Source organism: Oppia nitens, unplaced genomic scaffold, assembly GCF_028296485.1.
Source record: "Oppia nitens isolate AA-2021 unplaced genomic scaffold, nextdenovo-longstitch-racon4-pilon3 scaffold1_pilon_pilon_pilon, whole genome shotgun sequence".
NCBI classification, from domain to species: Eukaryota; Metazoa; Arthropoda; class Arachnida; order Sarcoptiformes; family Oppiidae; genus Oppia; species Oppia nitens.
Genome location: NW_026533199.1, coordinates 2,181,903 through 2,203,029, shown reverse-complemented (window position 1 = coordinate 2,203,029; position 21,127 = coordinate 2,181,903). Strand labels below are relative to the sequence as shown.

Genomic DNA, 21,127 nt, shown 5'->3' with positions numbered 1-21,127 from the left:
CATTTTTTATATCGAATTTTATGTATAATAACATATAGATGTAATTTATATGCATTTTGTATAATATATCAGTTTTATTTCAATATATTTTTATATAATTTTGTTTTTGATATGAATGTATGAATCAATAATTTTAAATAAAATATATGTCAAAAATAAAACACTTTATTTTCTGTACTGTATAATAAATTAGTGTACATTGAAATCATTTATACAGTAGTATTATTGTAATCTTAACTACAAATCATTAATTGATTATATAATAATAATAATAATAATAATAAATATCACTGTAGTTATTATAAAATAATATATAAAATATAAATATGAGTCACTAAATATTATATTATTTATAAATTACAATATTATATTATGTGATTTGATAAATTGAAGTATCAAATGGTTTTCAATAATTTATTTATACAGTATATAACATAAGTTATAACATTTATGGCAAAATATTAGCTAATATAACCATTTACAACAACTATTATACTATATATTATAATTTATAAAATACCGGTAGTCAATGAAAAAATTAATTTATAATCATTTCCAAAAAAAATAACAAATAAATTATTTTAACATTTTAATAATAATAATAATAATTTTGATGCTATGTATAAATAAAATACTACAGAACTACTAACTTATTAAAACTAAATAATTTAACCTAGATAATTTTTCAATTTTCAATGCATTTTAAAAATAAATAAGATTTTTAAAAAAATTATTTTAAACTACATTAGATCAYATATAATAAATATTCAATTATTAATATTTATAAATTTCAACAAAATTTATACTGGTGATTATCGGTTATTATTATTATATATATGGTGACCAAATATATTTAATTTTAATTTTTCAAACCCTTTTTTATTATTAATAATATAAAATAAAATTATTGCACAAAATATGAAATTAGTTTATAATATTAATTTAATACCAAATATTTACACGTAATTAATGTCTCTAAACATGTTGTTGTTGTTTATGTAACTCCACGTCAATTACACTAAATTAATGCATGGATTGATTGAATATTGTTATGTAATGTCTATCCAATGAATGCATTGTTTTTTATTATTTGTTTCATTCATTCATTCATTCATTCATTGATTAAGTCATTGATTATATGATATAAAATTAATTATTAAATTGAAAACAAATTAATAATTTTTTTAAAAAACAAAACAAAATCAAGAAAACAGTTGTCAATCAATCAATTACTGAGTTTCGGGTCTGTTATTGTTATCACTTGTCCGTCAAATGACAACAACAATGAGATATCTGTTGTCATCGACGACAGCGGTGGTAGTGGTGTTGTCACTGTTGATGGTGTTGTTGTGCACACCGACAGCTGAGGCCACTAATAAAGGATCGGTAATTACATTGACTGAGGACAGCTGGTCGGACATGTTATCGGGTGAATGGATGGTCGAGTTTTTTGCTCCGTGGTGTCCGGCCTGTCGGGCCCTACAAAAGGACTGGAATTCGTTCGCCACGTGGAGTCATGACCTCAGGTATGACATGACATGACATTCAATGACCGGCAATCAAATCAATCGTTAACTTTGTTTTGTCTTCATCGCAGTATCAAAGTGGGCGCCGTCGACGTGACTGCCAATCCAGGACTTAGCGGCCGATTTTTGGTCACTCAGTTGCCTACTATCTATCAGTAAGTTTGTGTGAAGACATTATTAACACTTTTTTTGTCAAATATATGTCATATCATATGTTAATTATTAATGACTTGTGTGTCCACTCAATGAATAGCGTCAAAGATGGTGTCTTCAGACAGTATAAGGGAACCCGTGATACCAATGCATTTGTTAGTTATATTGAGGAGAAGTCGTGGCAAAAGGCAGATCCAGTGTCACTTTGGACGGCACCCGACTCTATACTGTTAGTTAATAAGACTTTTATCTATCACAAGTTGTTTTACATAATATTTAACATGAATTTTGTTTTTGAATTTTCTTCGTTGAAACAACAGTATGTCAGTCGTGTCCTACTTCTTCAAGATATCGATGGCTCTGAGAGCTGTTCACAATCGACTTGTCGAAGACTATGGTATTCCCTATTGGGGTAGTTATATAATCTTTGCATTGGTTACCATTTTGTGCGGAGCCATCTTAGGATTGGTATGTCTTTTTGACAATTGTTTGCTGTTTTAAATGATTTTTGTTTTGTTTAATTGTCATAATCTTATTCTTTATTTTTTTTAAAAAAAATAGTTAATAGTCTGTGTTATTGATTTGCTATTCCCTACCAAAATGGTCGACGAATCGAAAGAGCGCCTCCAAAGTAGTAGTGATAAAAAAGATGTTAAAGAAGATGACACGACTGACCTGATCGATGATCGCAATCAAGAAGGAGAAGAAGAAGAGATTGACGGCGTCGACAACGACTCGGATGATACTAAAGGCGAACTCAGACGGCGGCACAAGAGGTCTCAGGAGAGCGACAATTGAGACGACAAGTTGGTGTCGGAAGTTGATGTTATTATTGCAATTCAAGTGAAATTAAAACCCAGTTTTCCAAACAAACAAAAACAAAAAACATTTTAAATAATTTTTTTAATTTATAGCAATTTGTTGCTCACATACTATATTTGTTTTGTAAACTACGGTACAATGTTTTATAAAACGGTTTACTCGTTTTTTCATATTTAAACTTAAATTATAGATAAAAAATTGATTATTTGATATATATTTTTAGATTAAAAAATTGCTTTTAAAAAAATAATTTCACTGTTTTTTTTGTATTTAAATTATATATTTTTTTTGCTAATAGGTTTTAGTTATTTCCATATTTTTAATGGCAATCATTAATTCAATGATAATTACATTATCTAAGTATGTATATAGTCATTGAATATTTGTTGTATAATTCATATGCAGTATTATAAATGTATAATTAAATGCATTTCATATCATATATATATACTGTATATATATAAACTAAAATATAAATACAATTTTATATATATATATATATAATTTATATACTGTATATAAATTAATTTATTATTGATAAAATTAAAAAAATTGCTAACAAAAATTTTTAATAATACGACATAATTTTGTATATATATATATATACTGTATAATACATTATTAATAMGAAGAACTGGATGTAGACTTTTGTCTGGATCTGGATCTGGACCGAGACCTGGATCGCGAACCTCTCCGATCGCGACTATGTCTCCTAAAAAAATAAATATCAAATAAATTTTGTTACAATTCAATTACAAAGTTAAGTATAAATTATAGAACTAATTAATTAATTGATTAGTCAGACCTATATCTTAGTTGTCTGTATCTGTCATCCCGTTCCTCCCTTTCCTGCATTTTGATGCGATTCTTCTCTTTTTCTGCTTTTTTATCATTTTTATCTGCAATTCATAATTATAGTGATTATTACGATAACTAATCAAATAATTACAGTACAAAAAACGAAACATACATTGTTTATCAAGAAGTGCCTGCATTTTCCTCTTAAGTCTTTCTTGAGGTGTCACAGTTGTCGTAGTTGTTGTTGTCGATGATGTTGTAGTCGATGATGTTGTTGTTGGTGTTGATGATGACGAAGACTAGTAATAAAAGTGAATCGTAAAAAACAAATGAATTCAATGGACTCATATATTTGGTTAGTTAATAAATAATAATAATAATAATGTGTTAATATATTGAATATAATGGGCACAGGAGTTGGCCATTGAATTTGGTCAGCGCTTCGCAAAAAGGAAAAACAATACAATTCTTACTGACTTTATGTCCGGTGTTATGGATATTACTAGCATTAGTCCAACTCTTTTTACTTCTAGATATGAGATGTAAGAGAGAGAAAAAATTTAATCATTTTATTAGAGATAAGTAAATCTTATTTATAATAATAATACCAACCCTTCAACATATGTCTCCTTTTCTGTTGTATCGTATTGTTCTTTAGTCTCCAATTGGTCATCACTATCACCACCACTTTGATCCTTATCGATGAGATCATGTCTAGCAATATTAAAATTTAAAAAAATATTTTAAAAATCCATAACTACTTTGTGTTTCAAGTAATCTAAAGACCTGTAGTAACTCTTGATGGGAGGCGTCGGTGGCTTTAATAGTGTTTCAGCTTTTTCTTTGTCCTTTTCTTCTTCTTCTTCTTCTTCTTCTTCTTCTTCTTCTTCTTTTACTTCTTCATTAATTTTCTTATCAATTGTTGGTAATTCTTTCACATCAATTGCTGATACGTTTACCGATACATCAGAAATAGTTTTAGAATTGGACTCATTTTCCACTATTTTTACTACTTTTTCTTCTTTTGGTAAATCAATTAAAGTTAAATCACTTTTGATTTCTTTTTTCGTTTTGATTTCTTTGATGACAAGAATCGGTTCTTTTTTTATCTCTTTACTTAAACTCCTTCTCTCACGTCTATATCGATCTCTATCCCTATCTCTGGATCGCTCTCTCTGTCTTTCGCGTGACTTTGAACGACGTCTTGGACTTCGTTTTCTTCTGTCGTCACGCGAATGAGATCTACTTCTTCTTCTTCTATCACGACTTCTTGATCGTCGACTCGATCGATATGTTCTACATCTTGATCTACTTCTCGATCTATTTCTTAGTCTATTTCTCGATCTACTTCTTGATCTACCCCTATATCTGCCTCGAGATCTACTTCGACTTCTATATCTGTTTCCATAAGAATATCTTCTGTTACGATCAACAGAACCACTTCGCGAACGCGATCGACGAGTTAAACGATATGTTCTTTGTTTCGAAGAATGTGTTATCTTATTGAACGAAGTATTCTTTGTGTTTGTTGTCACCGATGAGACGGTATCTTCTCCCGGAAGTGTTGGTCCATAAAAAGGAAGCGATGGAACCGATTCTGTTTTGTTCTTCAAATGGGTTCTCAACTTTTTGGTCTTTGACTTAATCTCTTCGGCGTTTTTATCGGACACACGACTGGCTGGTTCATCATCGGTAGAGTCGCCGCCAAACGTAAATTCGGTGATAAATTCTATTTTGTTTTCGTCGACCGAATCTTCCGATTCAGACGAACTCTGTTCGGAATGATGTCTATCAGTGGCCATCGATCGATCCGATTGTTCCAATTGAGTGCTTCTCAATATCATCAGTCGCTGCTCTTTAAGAGCCCGTCGCTCGCGCCGTGATTTGCGTCCCGTAAACATTGACTTTTCATTCTCCACTTCCTTCTGCAACCGAATCTTCTCGGCCTCGACTCTGTCCTCATCCAAGTATTTGACAAAATCGTCGTTTTTCATACCAAACTTAAGTGCAATACCATTTATACGATGTCCGCCCTCATTGTCTAACTGTTCAATGTTGACACTCGTGTCAAAGTCCAAGTCTTCATCAGACGATTCTTCCTCAGACTCTTCCTCTGACTCGGTCTTTAGCGGAACTTTTACAGAATTAGAGTCTTCATTATAATCATAACCAATGGCCGCCTTCGGCTGCTTTTTAGCATTCATTTTATTCAACTCTTTCTGTTGATTTTGTTGATTCACACCAAACCTTTCCTCTAAGTAGATCTGATGCAAACATTTGGCTTCAGCGATACCTAAGAAGTCGTTTTGCACTAAATTCCTGTATCTTTCGTAATTGATTTGCCTCTCAATGTCCGAGTCGTTAGCATTATTGTTGCTGTTATTATTATCCGACGACGAAGAGTTGGTCTGCATCTGAACTGTTTCGAGATCTACTTGATTGAGATGTGCCCTCACGTCAAACCTGTCGATCATATTAGTAGTGTCTCCCATCCACGGCATCAGAGACGACTCGGCCGAAGCACTCAAATTGGCGTCGATGTGTATCTTTAGTTGATAGCCGTGGACCTGTAGAAAAGCCGACGGATCCGATCGGATTCGGTCATAGAAATCGCGGCGACGTTCGGCCCGACGCCTGTAGTCAACCATCATTCCTCTCAACTTCTTCTCGTGTTTTCTCGCTTCGGCCCACATGTTGTCAAACCACTGGAAATATCTCACCAATGGGTTTGTTATGGGTTTGTAGCGGCGGTGACCACTATATCCGATAAACACAACAAATAATTAGTGGACAATGACTTTTGTCCGACAATTATTGGTTCACTTTTTTTATTATTATTATTGCATTAAAACTTTAATTCATTTAAATGCAATATAACAGAGACATTGAATTCAATGTATAATTGATTGAAAAATTCAATGCATTTTAATGTTTATTCTCCTAATAATAATTCCAGTTATTTATGTGTTGTTAGTGTTTGTTATGCTATAATACTGTAGTACTGTATAACATGACATCACATATAAAAATAATAATTACTTTTAATAGCATTGTATTAATAAAATTATTGTTATTATTATTAATTAGTTTGCCATCAAATGTGGTAATCGGCAGTCATGATGATAATGTTCCGGCCATCGACCCAAACGGCTATATACTGTATTGTTCGTGTATGGGTTAGTAATTTATATTTACCTACCGGTGCTCTATCATGTATTTAGCATGCACATTTTTTTGAATGGTGTATTGTTATTATTTTAATAATTTTTAAATTATATTTACCACTAAAAAATTGTCATTTATTAATGATATCATGATCTTACGGTAATTGTGGCCAACTTTCAGGTCGGTTCGGTAATCAAGCGGAACAATTGTTAGGTAGTCTCCAATTTGCCAAATCCATAGACCGAACACTAATATTGCCGCCTTTCATACAGTATAGTCATTATAAAGTATAGTCAAAATTTTTATAAGTTTTTTAATTATATAACAAACTTAAAGTATATTTTGTTTAATATTTTATAAATTAAGGTCAATTTCATACCTTTTGATGATTACATTGATATCAAATCCATTGGACACTATCATCGGGTGATAACATTAGAAAAGTTTATGAAAGTTTTGGCACCAATCGTATGGCCGGAAGGTATGCAAAGTTTTGACCGAAATAATATTTTATGATAATATTTATCGAAAAATTGTTATTTGAATTTTAATTGTCCCAAAAATGTTTAGACACCCGTAAAATAATGTGTTATTCATCGCGCGGTTCACAGGAAAAGGCCTGCAATCCTATGGATGGAAATCCATTCAATGCCTTTTGGACTCACTTCGGGATCAATTGGTTGACTAATCAATCTATATATCATTCGCCACTATTGACTGATTTTAATTTTGCCGACGAATGGAAATCAAAATATAATGACATTAAAGTGTTGGCATTTGTCGGTAAGTAATTGTTAAAACAATTAATAATAGTTTTTATAATTGAAAATCCTATTGTAATTATAATTAGGCGCTCCATCGGCTTTTCCGACCAACAAAAAGGCAACTAAATTACAACAATATATAAATTTTTCTCAAAAAGTTATTAATATTGCTGACGCCTATCGAGAAAATCGGAGTTTTGCTCGCAAACCATATTTAGCAATACATGTTAGACACGGAACAGATTGGGTTAGTAGTCCTTGAAAAACAAAAAAACCTATTGTTTCGACAATATGTTTGTTAAATCAATTGTTTTACTATTACCGGTATATTTTAAAAACCAATTTTAGATTAAAGCGTGTGAATTGCTAAAAGCAAATCCCGATTTACCCCAACTATTCTCATCGCAACAATGCTCACCAAAATCATCATCAAATCCTTTGCCATACGAACTATGTTATCCATCTATTGGGACAATTGTTGATCAAATTTTTCGGGTAACCAGTGAATCACAAATAGACATTGTCTATGTCGCCACCGATAATAATAACGAAACTCTTTGGCAACTGATTCACGATATGATTCCCAATATTACCCTAATTACGCCAACAAAGACATTGTGGTCGACGGGTTATATTACTGATCATAAGCCTCCCAATGATATCATAATAGATGTCTATTTACTCAGTTATGCCAACCATTTGATTGCTAATTGTATTTCTTCATTCAGCGCTTTTGCCACTCGTTTCAGATCTCATGTCTTATATTTGAGACATTTGACAGAATTTTTTGCCGAACAAACACTTGACGATGACTTACATCTACTTAGAGACGAACTATAAGAAGCTATGAAATTATTATCATTTTATTTGTTTTTTATTCATCAATTCATTTCTCATTACATTATTTTTATACAATTGTTGTACAGTAAATATATATAAAAAATTATATATAACCATTATTTTAATACACATTGTTAAAACTAATAAAAAAATTCAAACATAAATTAAGATTTAAAATGAACACAAAAATACAAATTAAAAAAATACATTACATTATAATATTATTATATAATAATAATATGTATATAAATACAGTATATAATTAAGAGATCGTTGATTTTAAGAGATTTAAACTAGAAATGAAAAAATAGAGAGAAAAACAAAATTATTTAATAATTTTCATTGAATTTATTGCGACAATAGTTGTCAATTAAAAAACAAAATTATGTCATACTTTGGTCAAAAGTCGCCGGATTTATGAAACAAAGTAGCTCTGCGTCGGACATCTCTGAGAGGGCCGATATATTTGACGCTTGAGTTACGTTTGTGCTGGCGCTTGACGTTAGCACTGGATTCTGTATTGAGTTTATTAGACCAATAGTCGTCGCATCGGATTTTGGCGGTTGTTGTTGGCCATCACTACTAGCTTTTGGATCAATGGGTGTCGTCATAAGCGGCAAACTGTTGATAGTACTGACAACGGGCTGCATAAGCGGTTGACTGGTGGTAGTCATGGATGTCTGAATAGCTCCCATAATGGTTGTCATGTTATTGGCAATGGATGCCATGTCCTGAATTGGCGATATTGTTGTGTCGGAAATGGATGCCATGTCTTGCATTGGCGATGTTTTTGTTGTGTTGGCAATTTGAGAATTGGACGACTCAATAGTCGCAAATGTTTTTATCGGTAAATAGTGCGATACGGGTTGTTGTGGTAATGACAGTGGTTGTGAAGTTATAATACCGGGTGTGCTTTGAATCTCATTCATTGTGTCATTTTTATAGACAGTTTGGTCAATAGTTTCTGAGTTAATTTGATTAACAATAGCTGTCTCGGGTAATGTCATGGCATTTATTGGACTATACGATTGAACCAATTGAGTGGTGGCACTGGCAGCTGATTGTGAACTCGTATCCATAATGCTATTACACATTAACGAGTCTTCAGCTATAACTGAAACAATAGTTTCGGGAGTCATCTGGACATTCATTGGCGTTTCATTTGAGAAGCAAATGGTATCAGATTTCATCTCATTTATTGGCAATTGATCTGTCGTTAGAGTCTGTGGCAAAATATCTTGCGGTGTTGGCATCTGTGGCTCTAGAGTACTGGTAAGGGTTGAAGTGGAACCAATCATTGTGAGAATAATTGGTTTATCAATACTCGACAACAGGATCTGCTGACCGGATGGCAGTGCGCTGCCAATCTGTGCAGTCGTCCCATTAATTAATGTCATGGCATTGACTATTCGTCGAAATACAAGACAGAGATTAGTGAAAAGCATACAAATCTGTCAATCAATATATATATAGTAATAGTTAATATTCAATAAAAAACCATTGACTTTGGACCCGTTCATCGACTCTTCCATCACATTCATACCATCACTTCATAAACATCACTACATTCCTGAAGCTCTCAATCAGCATCTCAAACAAGTTCATCATTTACATTCAAATCAACCATACATATATAGTAATTACATACAAGTGCTTACAAAAAAACATAATCATCACAAACACATCCATCCATCCAAAACAATACAAACAAATCTCTCATACATACATACATACAAAAAACAATCATTCAATTCATATAATCATTTAAATCAGTGACAGAAATCAGATAATTTTTTCACCTAAATTTTTAACTAAAATCTTTTAATTAATGTTTCAAATTTAGATATTGAAACTAAATTTTGTTTATCAATTAAATAATATCATGAATACTAAAAAAATCCTAATTAAAACTTATTGTAATTTTTTGATTATGATTCTTTAGATTATAATCAATTAATGGGAGGAATAGCCCTGAATAGTCTACTAGTATATAATAAAAGTATTGTTTAGTTTAATTGCTAACTAAATGCTAGGAAATCATAATCCAAAAAATGTATAATACGTTCCGTCACTGATAGGTCTAAACAAAGTCAATGGTTATCACAATAAAAATTATTGTAAATATAAAAATAAATTAAAAATGTGATAATCAAGTCTCGATTTAATGAATTTCTCTAAACACTAATTTCATTAATAAATTTAATTAAAAAAAAGAGGCCGAGACTTGATTATCTCAAAACAAATACATCGATTTGGGGATTCAATTGTTGTGTTTTGGTCAGAGACATGAATTTGCAAGCGCTATATGTATTACACGATGTATTAGTTTTGGATTTATATTCAATAAATATATATATAATTTATATATCATTATAAATAGGTCTTATTTATTGGTATGGGTCCTACCACTCCATCAATGCATTGATGAGCGGCTATTAAACATATTTCAGACACAAGTGCTAATCCAAAGCTATATTTGGCTCACTTTATGAATCGCTTGTTGATTTGGCTAAGGAAAGGCATACAATTGTTACACTTTTCACACAATTATTAAAACATAATGTACTTCCAAAACCAGTAAAACCCTAACAATCTCTTTACTATTATATTAATTTTATTTCATAATAATTATATCTCTCATCTAATCTTTGGGTAATCTTTTTTCCAGATATAGTTGACTATAACTTATCATCAGTTCATACACACCAACACTTCATAAAACATATCATACACTCTGACACCACACAGACATACATATAGACTGTACAGAAATATCATCAAAAAAAAGTCTAATTGCAATTCGTTTTGAAATATTTTAAAGACATAACTGACTTAAGTGACAGAAAAACTAATTATAACGAAAAATACAAAATACTTTCATACAATCCATTCACAATCACTTTATCTAAAATACTTCATAATATCAACGTTGGCTTAAATCTAAACATATTCAACATATTATATCCATTCATCCGCACACATCATAATCAACAACAACACAAAGTTATAGTCAATATATATCTGAAAGGTATTGCTTGGAAGTACAACAAAGACATCAATTAAATGGTTTGTTTGACTACCTGGTCTGTTAACGCTTACCTTTTTCGGAGTTAATATATGTGAATTTGTGTGCCTCCGAGTATTTTCCGCCACTTTTAACACTTAGTGTCACCTCTATTAAGCTCTCAGTTTTATCCGGTCCGTCATAACAAGGAATCACACAAACCAAATGGGTCTGTAATTTCATTAAAAAACAAAATTAATTATAAAATATTACAACAACAAAAAATCAATAGAATTACTGGATGCAAGAACTCTTTGTCTGGTTCAACCATTTTAGTCCAGTTCCGTCCTTTCCAGACCACTTTGGCGTCTTTCAAGAAATTTTTGCCAATTATAAACAACTCGTTACCACCTTTGATGTCGCACTGGGCCAACGATTTCTTGCATACTTCTGGCGTTCCCAATGGTTGAGTGCTTTAACAATATGTAGGGATTGATTAATTAATTGATCCAATAGTTGAATACTAATATTTATTACCATAGAATCGGCGAACTGACCACTTGTAGTATTTCATTAGTATCGGGTATCTGAGCTCTGAAGACAAGTCGGCATCTGGTCGACCGTTTCTTTGTGGCAATTGTTACACAATTTTGTTCGTCAGTACGATCCTTCAATTGGTTGAGCTTTTGCTCTACATCTACATTACGCTCCTATTTAAAAAAAAAGATAAATWAATTAATAAAATTTATAATAAATTATCAAAGTTGTGATTTACCTTTAAAATGCCGACACAATCTACGGTCACTTGCATATCATTATGAGGCGAAGCGTCCATAAAGACAACAACAGTACCGTCGACACGCTTTGTTGTACAACGGGTAGAGTTTTTGCCGGTAATTTTGGACGCCTGATAAAATAGATGGGAAGCACCCAAATGYTTGTCGTGTCCAATAAAACACTGAACTTTGACCGGACCACCCTTAGTATAACCGCATAACTTGACCACTGGATGACTTAATCCACTTCGGTCTTTGATAGCACCCCGACTACCTTCAGTCATATATCGGGCTCTATATATATGTAAACAACAAAAAACAAATAAAGTTTTTTAATTATAACCAGTTTGTTGTTTACCATCACTTAAACAAAATAACAAAAAAATATTGAGAAAACAAAATTACRATATCAACTAAATAAYAATATTTATTACATAAATAATTTGAAAGTATTTTTTTGTCAATCKATTWTAGTATATATAAAGTTTATATTTTATCATTAAGATAATTAAAAGTGAATGTCTGATTATATATACATTTAATACAAATAAAAAACAAATGATAAAATATTAATATTATGAATACTATCATATAATGTAATTGAAATCTAATTTTTCATAATTGCTTATATTAAACTTAAAGCACTTATTTTTTGTTTTATTTACATTAATGAGTATAATGTAAATAATATCATTAAGACTAGACATATTTATCAATTATATATACTGTATATATAGTACACTAAATAATATATGAGTATTGCTAAATAAATTGTAAAATACTATATTTAATAACTATTAATATAAAAAACTTTATAAATAACCTAGGTAATCAAATAAAAATTAGCATACACAAATTATCTATATAATTAAATCAAATATTACAACTAAAAAAACTAAAATATTAAATACTACTTGAATTGACTTTATATTAATATATAATTGAATATTAAGATATAATAAAAAATTTAATATCATATAACAATAACCGATGATATCATACTAACAATCCTATAATAATAGTAACTGTTATTTAGTTGATATCAAATATCAATTTAATTGGATTCAAATGCAACCAAAACATACCGATGCTGTTCCTCCGGTTGTGACAATATCTTCAGCTCGTATTTGCCATTCTTCGACTTCGCCGACAAATTTTGTGCCTTAAATGGTACAAACTTTGATGGCGGCGCCGCCGGCGTCACCACCGCATCGGTTGCGGCCGTATTAGTATTTGTGACAACCATTTCATCTGATGTACTTTCATCCACTTTCATCAATGCCTTTAACAAAAACATCTCGTCGTCAAACTTAACCATTTTGTGACCGTTTGGCGACAAATTGCTGCCACAAAATCCAGAATCTTCATCGATATGTGTACTGACAGTTGAATCAAGAAAATGGTTGTTTGAATTGCAAGTGATGGCCGACGACGACGAAAGTGTTGTCGTGTCTAACAACTCGTGTTTACGTTTACCAGACTTTCCCATGAATTCATACAATGACTGTTCATTTAAGACAAACAAATTGGTATTTAATTGACACACAAATCAAAAMACTTTTTGCTATCAATTAATGTTTAAATACTGTATATATGTTTTCACTGCTTTTGTTGTTCATTGATGTCTAACATTACTGTAATACTAATAGCAATTGAATGTATGCATTGAATGCAATGTTATTAAATTATTGCCTACTATTTTATATACACTGTATGTTACTGTAAAATACTGTAGTATTTTGCTATCAATTTAGTGACCCAATTGATTGACAACTGTATTGACACAAAAGAGGTCACCACATGTTATATGCATAACAGATAGAAAGAGAGAGAGAAAGAAAGAGAGGGATTGACTTCAAATGAAATTTATTTTTGTGTGATATTTGTGGCGATAATTATTGACTTCAAAGTAAAAAAAAAGTTTTTTAAATCGTGTTTTTCACACTAAATACAGTACTATTAGACTCTCTCTTTCTGTAGTAAAATATAAACTATTTAAGTGTTTATATAATAATATTATAAACATATGTTTGTATCATTTCAAATGCATAGATAACTTAATTTTTATAATGATATAATAATAAATATTTCTATAAATATTGATAGATTTATTTTATATATTAATGTATTTGTAGTGTTTTTATAAACTTTACTTTGAAACTCCAAACATCCCCTCCCTGTGCGCTATACACTGTATACAGTTTTGTACTAATTCTCTCTCTCTCTCTCTCAGAAATATCTCATTAGTTTCTCATTAATTATTTTGTTTTTTTTTGAGTATTATATTTACAGTATTGCAAGTTGCAATATATGATTTTTTCAAAAATATATAATAGTTTTTTAGTTCAAATGAAATAAATTTCAACACATTACGTATACTAATAATTAATGACAAACTTGTCGGATGAGTACAACAAGTTTAGTACTGTATGTATACAAAACACAACCCAACAAAAACAAAATTATTTCCTACTATTTGACTGCAATTTTGTGTATTATATATATGTGTCTGTTTTGAGAAAGAATTCATTATAAAAGCATTTATCACACATAAAATTTTACGACACTTTACCTGTCTTTTATAGTTAGTAATAATACAGTAATACCTGTTTTGAATTAACCCTAAATCGCATGCATTTACAATATATATATATACTGTATAAGTATATCCTAAAAGTTTAATCATAGTATATACCTATTGTCTATCTATCTATTTATTTATAGGAATAAAAGCTAATTTTAGTATAGTATTTATTTATGATGATTATATACGGATATACAGTAATTTTGAAATTATTTTTTGTTTAAGTTATTTTCAGTGACAATTTCTAAACAATAGGAGTCACTAACAATACAATAGTTTTTTTTGTTTGAATAAATTAGTAACAAAATACAATAAATACCTGATATGAGTTGTGATCAAAGTCGCTGTCAAGCAATGCATTTTCATCGGTGTCCAAAAAATAGCTATTTTCGTAAACATAATTCATTGCTGGGGTATGTAATTGTTTGGGTCCCGAAATATCGGTAATAATTGCATTCAAACTTAATTTAAAATTATTTATAAAACTTTTCAACAAGTTTTTCAACAAACTACTGAATAATATTGTATGTATTGAATGCTAAATTACTGTATGAACTCAATCGACAATATAATTAGTTTTATATGACAACTATTGGGTTTGGGTATCACACAAGTGTCTCATACAGCCACTCAACAGTAATAATGAAGGACTAACCAAACAGCCAGTTATCCAATTAGTTATCAGCGCTTCCAACTATCAGTGCCAGTCATTCCTGTTTCTCTCCCTCTAAATACATAAAACTTTTAATATCAACTTAATACCGATGACCGTCCCATACAAACATTGGTGGTGTCTATAGACTCTACTACTTAATAACCCATAGATAACACTTGAAACTACCGATACATTATCTCTGCTAATCTAATCTGGGGTTTTCATGAATTGTTTTTTGTTTGTTTTTTTTTTAAACTACTGTATTTAATATTTTAATATTTAAATTAGTCATAAATATACATTTACATGAATATTATTATAAAAGATTAACCATGATCATTTACATAGAATATTTATACTTTGTTTATTTTTACGCATTATATATGATCTAAGTTTTTAAAGTTATTTATTTTGTTTGTTTTTAATTTTGTTATCTACAATATAAAAACTATTAATTGCATAAAATATAAATTTTATTAGCATTTAAGTAATCAATTGAATGCAGTTATCAAATAAAAAAATGCTTTTATTACTTAAATAATATTAATTAAAACTAGTTTTTCATCATTATTTATATAAAAAATTTATATAAATTTTAAAAAGTTTATTTCAATCTCACAATTTTTTAATATATAATGTATCGTATATTAACTTGAAATTTATTTTTTGTCGATTTTTGAAGTGGAGTTTAAATAAATAACTCAACAAAAAAAAAATGATAAAATACTAAAAACATTATTAGACAAAATTCAAGAATTATTTAAGCTATTTAAGAAAATGCATCAAGTAAAAATAATTGAAAAGTAGATGTATATGTAGATATTAATATATACTGTAGATAAGAGAGAGAGAGAGAGAGAGAGAGAGAGAGAGAGAGAGAGAGAGAGATCAGGGACGCGACCAAAATAACCTAAAAATTGATGAGTGATTAGGACCCTAATGTACACAATATACAAGTATTATACATCAGTGTATGTGTAGAAATATGTATAATAATAATAATGTATCAAAAAAGAGACACAGGCTTTAGGGGCTAAAAGTAAAGGCCAACTCACGAGACATACTTATAATAAAGTTACCAAATATTTGCCAAAACAAAAATTCATTGCCTTTTATGTCAACAAATATACTGTAGTGTAGTGTCTCTCTAAATGACAACAACACGAGTAGTAGTAGTGGTGGTAATACTGTAGTAGTTTTTAGGAGTCTAAAGATTGCTTATTTTCTAAGTGCTATATCAAGTGTGATGATTGTGTGTTTATCAATCAAATAAATTTTTATATACATTAGAAATATTGTATATATACTAGTATATGTTGCTACTATAGAAAGTTTTTTTATATATATACTGTATATTGAATGATAAGAGAGTTATAGAAAAAAACATAATTTCCTATCAAAATAAAAAACAAAATCATATTTTTTTTATTAACACACAAATGTAAACAAAAACAAACAAAAATATAAAAAAGTTTTCTAACAGTAATAGTCATATAAATAAACAGTAAAAAAATGAAAACGAAAAGCATAACATAAATTGATTTATACAGCAAAAAAAATAATAATTTTTTATATAACAAAATTAACTAACATTTCTAGTGTTTAAAAAACTGGTTTTAGTGGTTGAGTTCATTCACTTAAAGTTATACACGTGTCGATCAAATGGATAACACAACTGCACGAAAAATAATATAAATATATATATGTAATCAAAGCTCTCAAAAAGCTTATGTAGTTTTTAGATCCAATATTTATTACGCCGTTTGGCAGTCATATTGAGGTCGACCTTAGCCTCCTTTTTGATGAATTAGAGACATATTTTTTGATGACTACTTTCATTTTGAACAAAACCCGATGGTCTAGTCATGCCTCAGGAGTAAGACATTTAAAATAATATATTTTGTTTTAATTTCTATATAAATCACTGGTTGTATATGTTATTAAAAATATAACAGTAAATATAGCAAATTATATCGCGACTCAAATTCATTTGTTAGAAAAAAAAATGTAACCACAAATTTTATATATATTTAAATACAATTAATTTATAGCATTTTACTGTTATAAATTAATTAATAAATTAGTATTCATCTCAAAAAAAAATTTAACAATTTTTATAAATATTATACATAAAGAAATTATTATTAGCTTTTTATGTCAAATAATTTTGTTAATAATAATATAATATTAATAATATAATTAAAAATTAATTTCTTATACATAAATTACACAACAATTTGAATCAAAAAAACATATTGAAATCTATAATACAATTTGATATTTTGGTGGCAAATATATCAATAAACTTATTATTATATAATTATTATAATATAATATATATCATACATCAGGTCTGTGTGTTGTTTTGTGTATATAAAAACACATCTTATTTTACATTATTTTTTCTCTTTTTTTTATTATTTTAATTATTTATAAAATCTGTTGACTGAGAGTAAGTGGTGGTCACGACAGGTATGTTGTTGTTTGTGTGTATGCAATGAATGGTTTGCTCTGTTATTAATCAGACATACCATCCAGCGATGAGACTGACTCGCTCTCGATCTTCGTATGATTTGTATTGTCCAAAATGGATGTACCGTTAAGACCTAAATCGGTAATACCAGCGCTCTTAGCCTTCTCTAGAGTGCGCACTACTGATAAACAACAGCAACAAGAAAGACACAACCATTAGATGAAACAATAGTTATCACTTAATAAATATAAAGTCAATCATAATTATCACTTACTTTGTTCTTCGAGAACTTTATTTTGTCTCTTTAGGTCATCGATGTCCGCCTGGACTGTCGTATTCTTGCGTCGCATATATGATATATATTCGGCAGCCTTTTTCAGTATCTGTGCCCGGGATGCCTGAGTGGGTGAGTGAGTGTATGGCGTAACCAAACAAAATAATTATAGATTAGATAACAATAGATACCAACAAAAAAAAAACAAACAAAACAATATAGGCCTACCTTTTCACCATTAAGTGAGGGAACGGCATCTCTTAGGCTACTGAAGCTGTCCTTTATGTGATCGCGACGCTTCCTCTCCAGCGCATTGTGGTGCGCCCTCTTGTCTGCCTATATTATCAGTAAATTATCGCAGTATAGATAATCACATTAATAAAAAACAAAACAAAAATACATTAATTTCTAATATGGGATCAATACTTGAGAGAATGTATTGTTGCGACTGTTGTCACCACTGATTGATGCCGAAGAACATAGGTCTTCGTCCTGTGATAGGAGACCACAGTTAGCATTAAATTTATTTATATTTTGTGTTTCAATACAATACACACACACTGTTGTTGTCTCGCTATATATATATATCTATAAAAGATCTGATCCCTAAACCTAATGCGAGACAACAACAACAATAACAATGGTGTGTAGAGGAGGAGGAAGAAGAAGAAGAAGACCTAATGTCAAATATAAAGTGTGGACTAAATTCAAACTTACATCACTTTCAATGTCGACATCTTTGTCTTCATCGCTCATAGCTCTGTCGTCCAGTTTTATTAGAGATGATAGTCTTGTGGTCACAAAAAACACACTTTACTTATATATATCTCAAGACTTTTTATTTTGCAATTATTTATTTGTCTCTTCAATAAAAACGAGTCAAAACACAACACGAGTACTACTGTGTGGGGATATAGTAGAGCACTGGTAGGCACTACTATGACTGGCACTGCAAATAAAATGGCGCACTCTTTGCCTACATGTGCGCACTAATAGACTGACCAAATATGACATTTGTTTTATTTATTTTTGTGTCAATACATTAATTATTATATAATATTTTATTTGTTATTTAATTGCAATTATTAGTCATAAATATATTTCAAATGTACTTTTTTTTCTCAATAATAATTTTTAAATTTTATTTGTTACATGTACAAATATATTTTGTTAAATATTTTACATTTAAAAAAAATTATTATCAAAATGTTTTTTATATATATTTATAAAATTGAATGTAATTAATGTGAATATAAAATTTAATTATTTTTATTAAAATTTTTAAAATAAAATATAGCTAACTTGTAATCAGCTTAAATTGAATAATGTACCAAGGTCAATTCTATTTATGTCATGTATATGTGTGTGTTTGTCAATCAATAGTATTGATACATTGCCCTCAATTCATGTAATATAAAACATGTTAACGTCCTGTATATTCAGCCAGTCTAGTTCACAATGCAATGGCACACATATACCTGTATAATACTACTGTACACACTGTGCACATGTAGTACTGTACACATAAACACATTGTGTGGAGTGTACTATAAAAACCAATAATTATTATAATACATGACATAATATACAGTACTGTACTGTCAGTGTAAGTGTTCTTAAAATTCAAACAAAAATTTCGTCACTGAAATTACCTAATAATATATAATACTAATAAAAAATTATATATTTTAAAAATTAATTTTTTGGGTGATATGGGATGGGTAGGTGTAGATGCCTGGGTTAATAGGGGTACGTGTGTGAGTTAGTATAACTAAAATTATGCAAAATTATATACATGTTGTTAAAATGTGATCTGGCAATGCTATCTATTGCAGTGCTGTAATGTTTATTATAACTTTAATTTTAAGCATTTAAAAAAAGTTATTAATAATGAAGAATATTCTATGTTATGACATCACTGTATTATACTTTAGATTTATTATTATTATTATTTTTTAATAACATTTTAATACTTGTAATATTATAACAAACAGTAAATATACAACAACATAAATTATTTTAAGTAAAATTATTAAGAAAATTTCTCGGCAATAATTTTTTATTTCTTTATATATTAGTAAATGTCAAAAATTATTATACAAATCCTATAGAATGTTGTCCAATAATTTATATGTGCATGGTTAAAGTGATTATCATATTTTTGTGTATTTAAATTAAGATTATAATTAACCAAGCTTAAAAAATAGTTATTTTTTGAAAATTTACAATTTTATAAATACTGTATATTTACTGGAATTATGGGATCCCCATATATATATATAGCTTCTTATTGATATACATTATAATTAACTTTATAAACAAATATGTTAATTTTAGTACAATAATTTATATCATAGTTGAATTATAATATTATATGATTAAAATATTTAAAAAATTTAATGTACAGTTTAATATAATGAAAGATCACATTAGATATTTTGGTTTAGAAAGTTTCTAGTAATTTACTAAATTTTTGTTTTCTATCCCTATAAATGTTATATCATTGACTATGACATCAACAACGAGAGAGTGTGTGTTAGTATTGCTAAACACGTGACAAACAAAACATTACTGACTTTCCCAGTAATTTAGGCAATCAATTGTCGGATTTTTTTTCGGGTGCTTTACGTCCCAAAAAAAATCATTGACAAACAAAATATTTGACCGAAAAGTTTGATCTGTATGTCCGTCAAAATAAATAAATAAATTTTTTTAAAAGTTTTATTTATTTTTTATTACACATTATTCACTGTTATGTTATGTTTAGTATTTAATATCTCTATGATTAAAGTGAGGCAATCGTTGACACACATGTTGTCAACCAATAAGCAGACAGTTTAGTTGCTGGGCGTCTCCGCCATAGCCCTCATATATGCCCAGTGGTGGGCAGTGGCCTACAAAATAAAAACATACATAACATAACCCTACAGTTCCAGTGAAAGTCACGTGTAGCTCACATGTGGCCCTCTCTATGGTATTATAAACAACAATTGACTTATTTTTTTAGTTAAATTAAATTTATTATCACATTTTTTAACAATGAGATAATAATTTGCAAATAAGTACATGTGAAAAAAATTTAAAAGTAAATATTACCATGATAAATTGCAAACATTTTAATAAAGTTTTTATTACATAATTTTATTTATTTATTAAAAATTGAAATCCCATTCAATTAGATATTAATTAAATTACATTTTTCATATAATTTTTGTTTCGATATATAGTACTATTGAAATTTATGTAAATAATGTTTTTACTATTTTTTTCGAAAACATAATCATCATTGAATT

At 29.2% G+C, this 21,127-nt stretch overlaps 5 protein-coding genes across 8 annotated transcripts; 2 read left to right on the top strand and 3 right to left on the bottom strand.

Moving 5' to 3' along the window:
• Nucleotides 1–1,088: 1,088 nt before the first annotated feature.
• Nucleotides 1,089–2,635, top strand: LOC128952744 (thioredoxin-related transmembrane protein 1-like). Its single transcript, XM_054298181.1, has 5 exons — nucleotides 1,089–1,526; nucleotides 1,598–1,681; nucleotides 1,780–1,908; nucleotides 2,000–2,147; nucleotides 2,241–2,635. Exons 1-5 carry the CDS (start codon nucleotides 1,273–1,275, stop codon nucleotides 2,475–2,477), a joined length of 852 nt encoding a protein of 283 aa, XP_054154156.1. The 5' UTR covers nucleotides 1,089–1,272; the 3' UTR covers nucleotides 2,478–2,635.
• A 487-nt stretch (nucleotides 2,636–3,122) lies between these two features.
• LOC128952850 (CLK4-associating serine/arginine rich protein-like) lies at nucleotides 3,123–6,163 on the bottom strand. The gene is made up of 6 exons (XM_054298303.1): nucleotides 4,086–6,163; nucleotides 3,912–4,013; nucleotides 3,777–3,828; nucleotides 3,472–3,598; nucleotides 3,307–3,400; nucleotides 3,123–3,213 (listed from the first exon to the last, which is right to left on the bottom strand). The coding sequence occupies exons 1-6, from the start codon at nucleotides 5,990–5,992 to the stop codon at nucleotides 3,123–3,125; spliced, it is 2,373 nt and encodes a 790-aa protein (XP_054154278.1). The 5' UTR covers nucleotides 5,993–6,163.
• A 108-nt stretch (nucleotides 6,164–6,271) lies between these two features.
• Nucleotides 6,272–8,068, top strand: LOC128952846 (GDP-fucose protein O-fucosyltransferase 1-like). Its single transcript, XM_054298300.1, has 6 exons — nucleotides 6,272–6,475; nucleotides 6,645–6,751; nucleotides 6,831–6,945; nucleotides 7,035–7,247; nucleotides 7,315–7,475; nucleotides 7,577–8,068. The coding sequence occupies exons 1-6, from the start codon at nucleotides 6,310–6,312 to the stop codon at nucleotides 8,066–8,068; spliced, it is 1,254 nt and encodes a 417-aa protein (XP_054154275.1). The 5' UTR covers nucleotides 6,272–6,309.
• A 230-nt stretch (nucleotides 8,069–8,298) lies between these two features.
• On the bottom strand, nucleotides 8,299–13,517 carry LOC128952813 (nuclear factor of activated T-cells 5-like). Its single transcript, XM_054298260.1, has 7 exons — nucleotides 12,934–13,517; nucleotides 11,848–12,142; nucleotides 11,610–11,782; nucleotides 11,371–11,545; nucleotides 11,168–11,303; nucleotides 8,463–9,473; nucleotides 8,299–8,361 (listed from the first exon to the last, which is right to left on the bottom strand). The coding sequence occupies exons 1-7, from the start codon at nucleotides 13,335–13,337 to the stop codon at nucleotides 8,357–8,359; spliced, it is 2,199 nt and encodes a 732-aa protein (XP_054154235.1). The 5' UTR covers nucleotides 13,338–13,517; the 3' UTR covers nucleotides 8,299–8,356.
• Nucleotides 13,518–17,420: 3,903 nt separating this feature from the next.
• LOC128952814 (protein max-like) lies at nucleotides 17,421–18,765 on the bottom strand. 4 transcript variants are annotated; one of them, XM_054298261.1, is made up of 5 exons: nucleotides 18,552–18,765; nucleotides 18,261–18,326; nucleotides 18,063–18,170; nucleotides 17,835–17,958; nucleotides 17,421–17,741 (listed from the first exon to the last, which is right to left on the bottom strand). In XM_054298261.1, exons 1-5 carry the CDS (start codon nucleotides 18,588–18,590, stop codon nucleotides 17,605–17,607), a joined length of 474 nt encoding a protein of 157 aa, XP_054154236.1. In that variant the 5' UTR covers nucleotides 18,591–18,765; the 3' UTR covers nucleotides 17,421–17,604. The 4 variants fall into 4 exon arrangements, with proteins under 4 accessions (XP_054154236.1, XP_054154237.1, XP_054154238.1 ...); XM_054298262.1 differs by having other exon boundaries at nucleotides 17,421–17,738; XM_054298263.1 differs by lacking the exon at nucleotides 18,261–18,326.
• Between the last annotated feature and the right edge of the window lie 2,362 nt (nucleotides 18,766–21,127).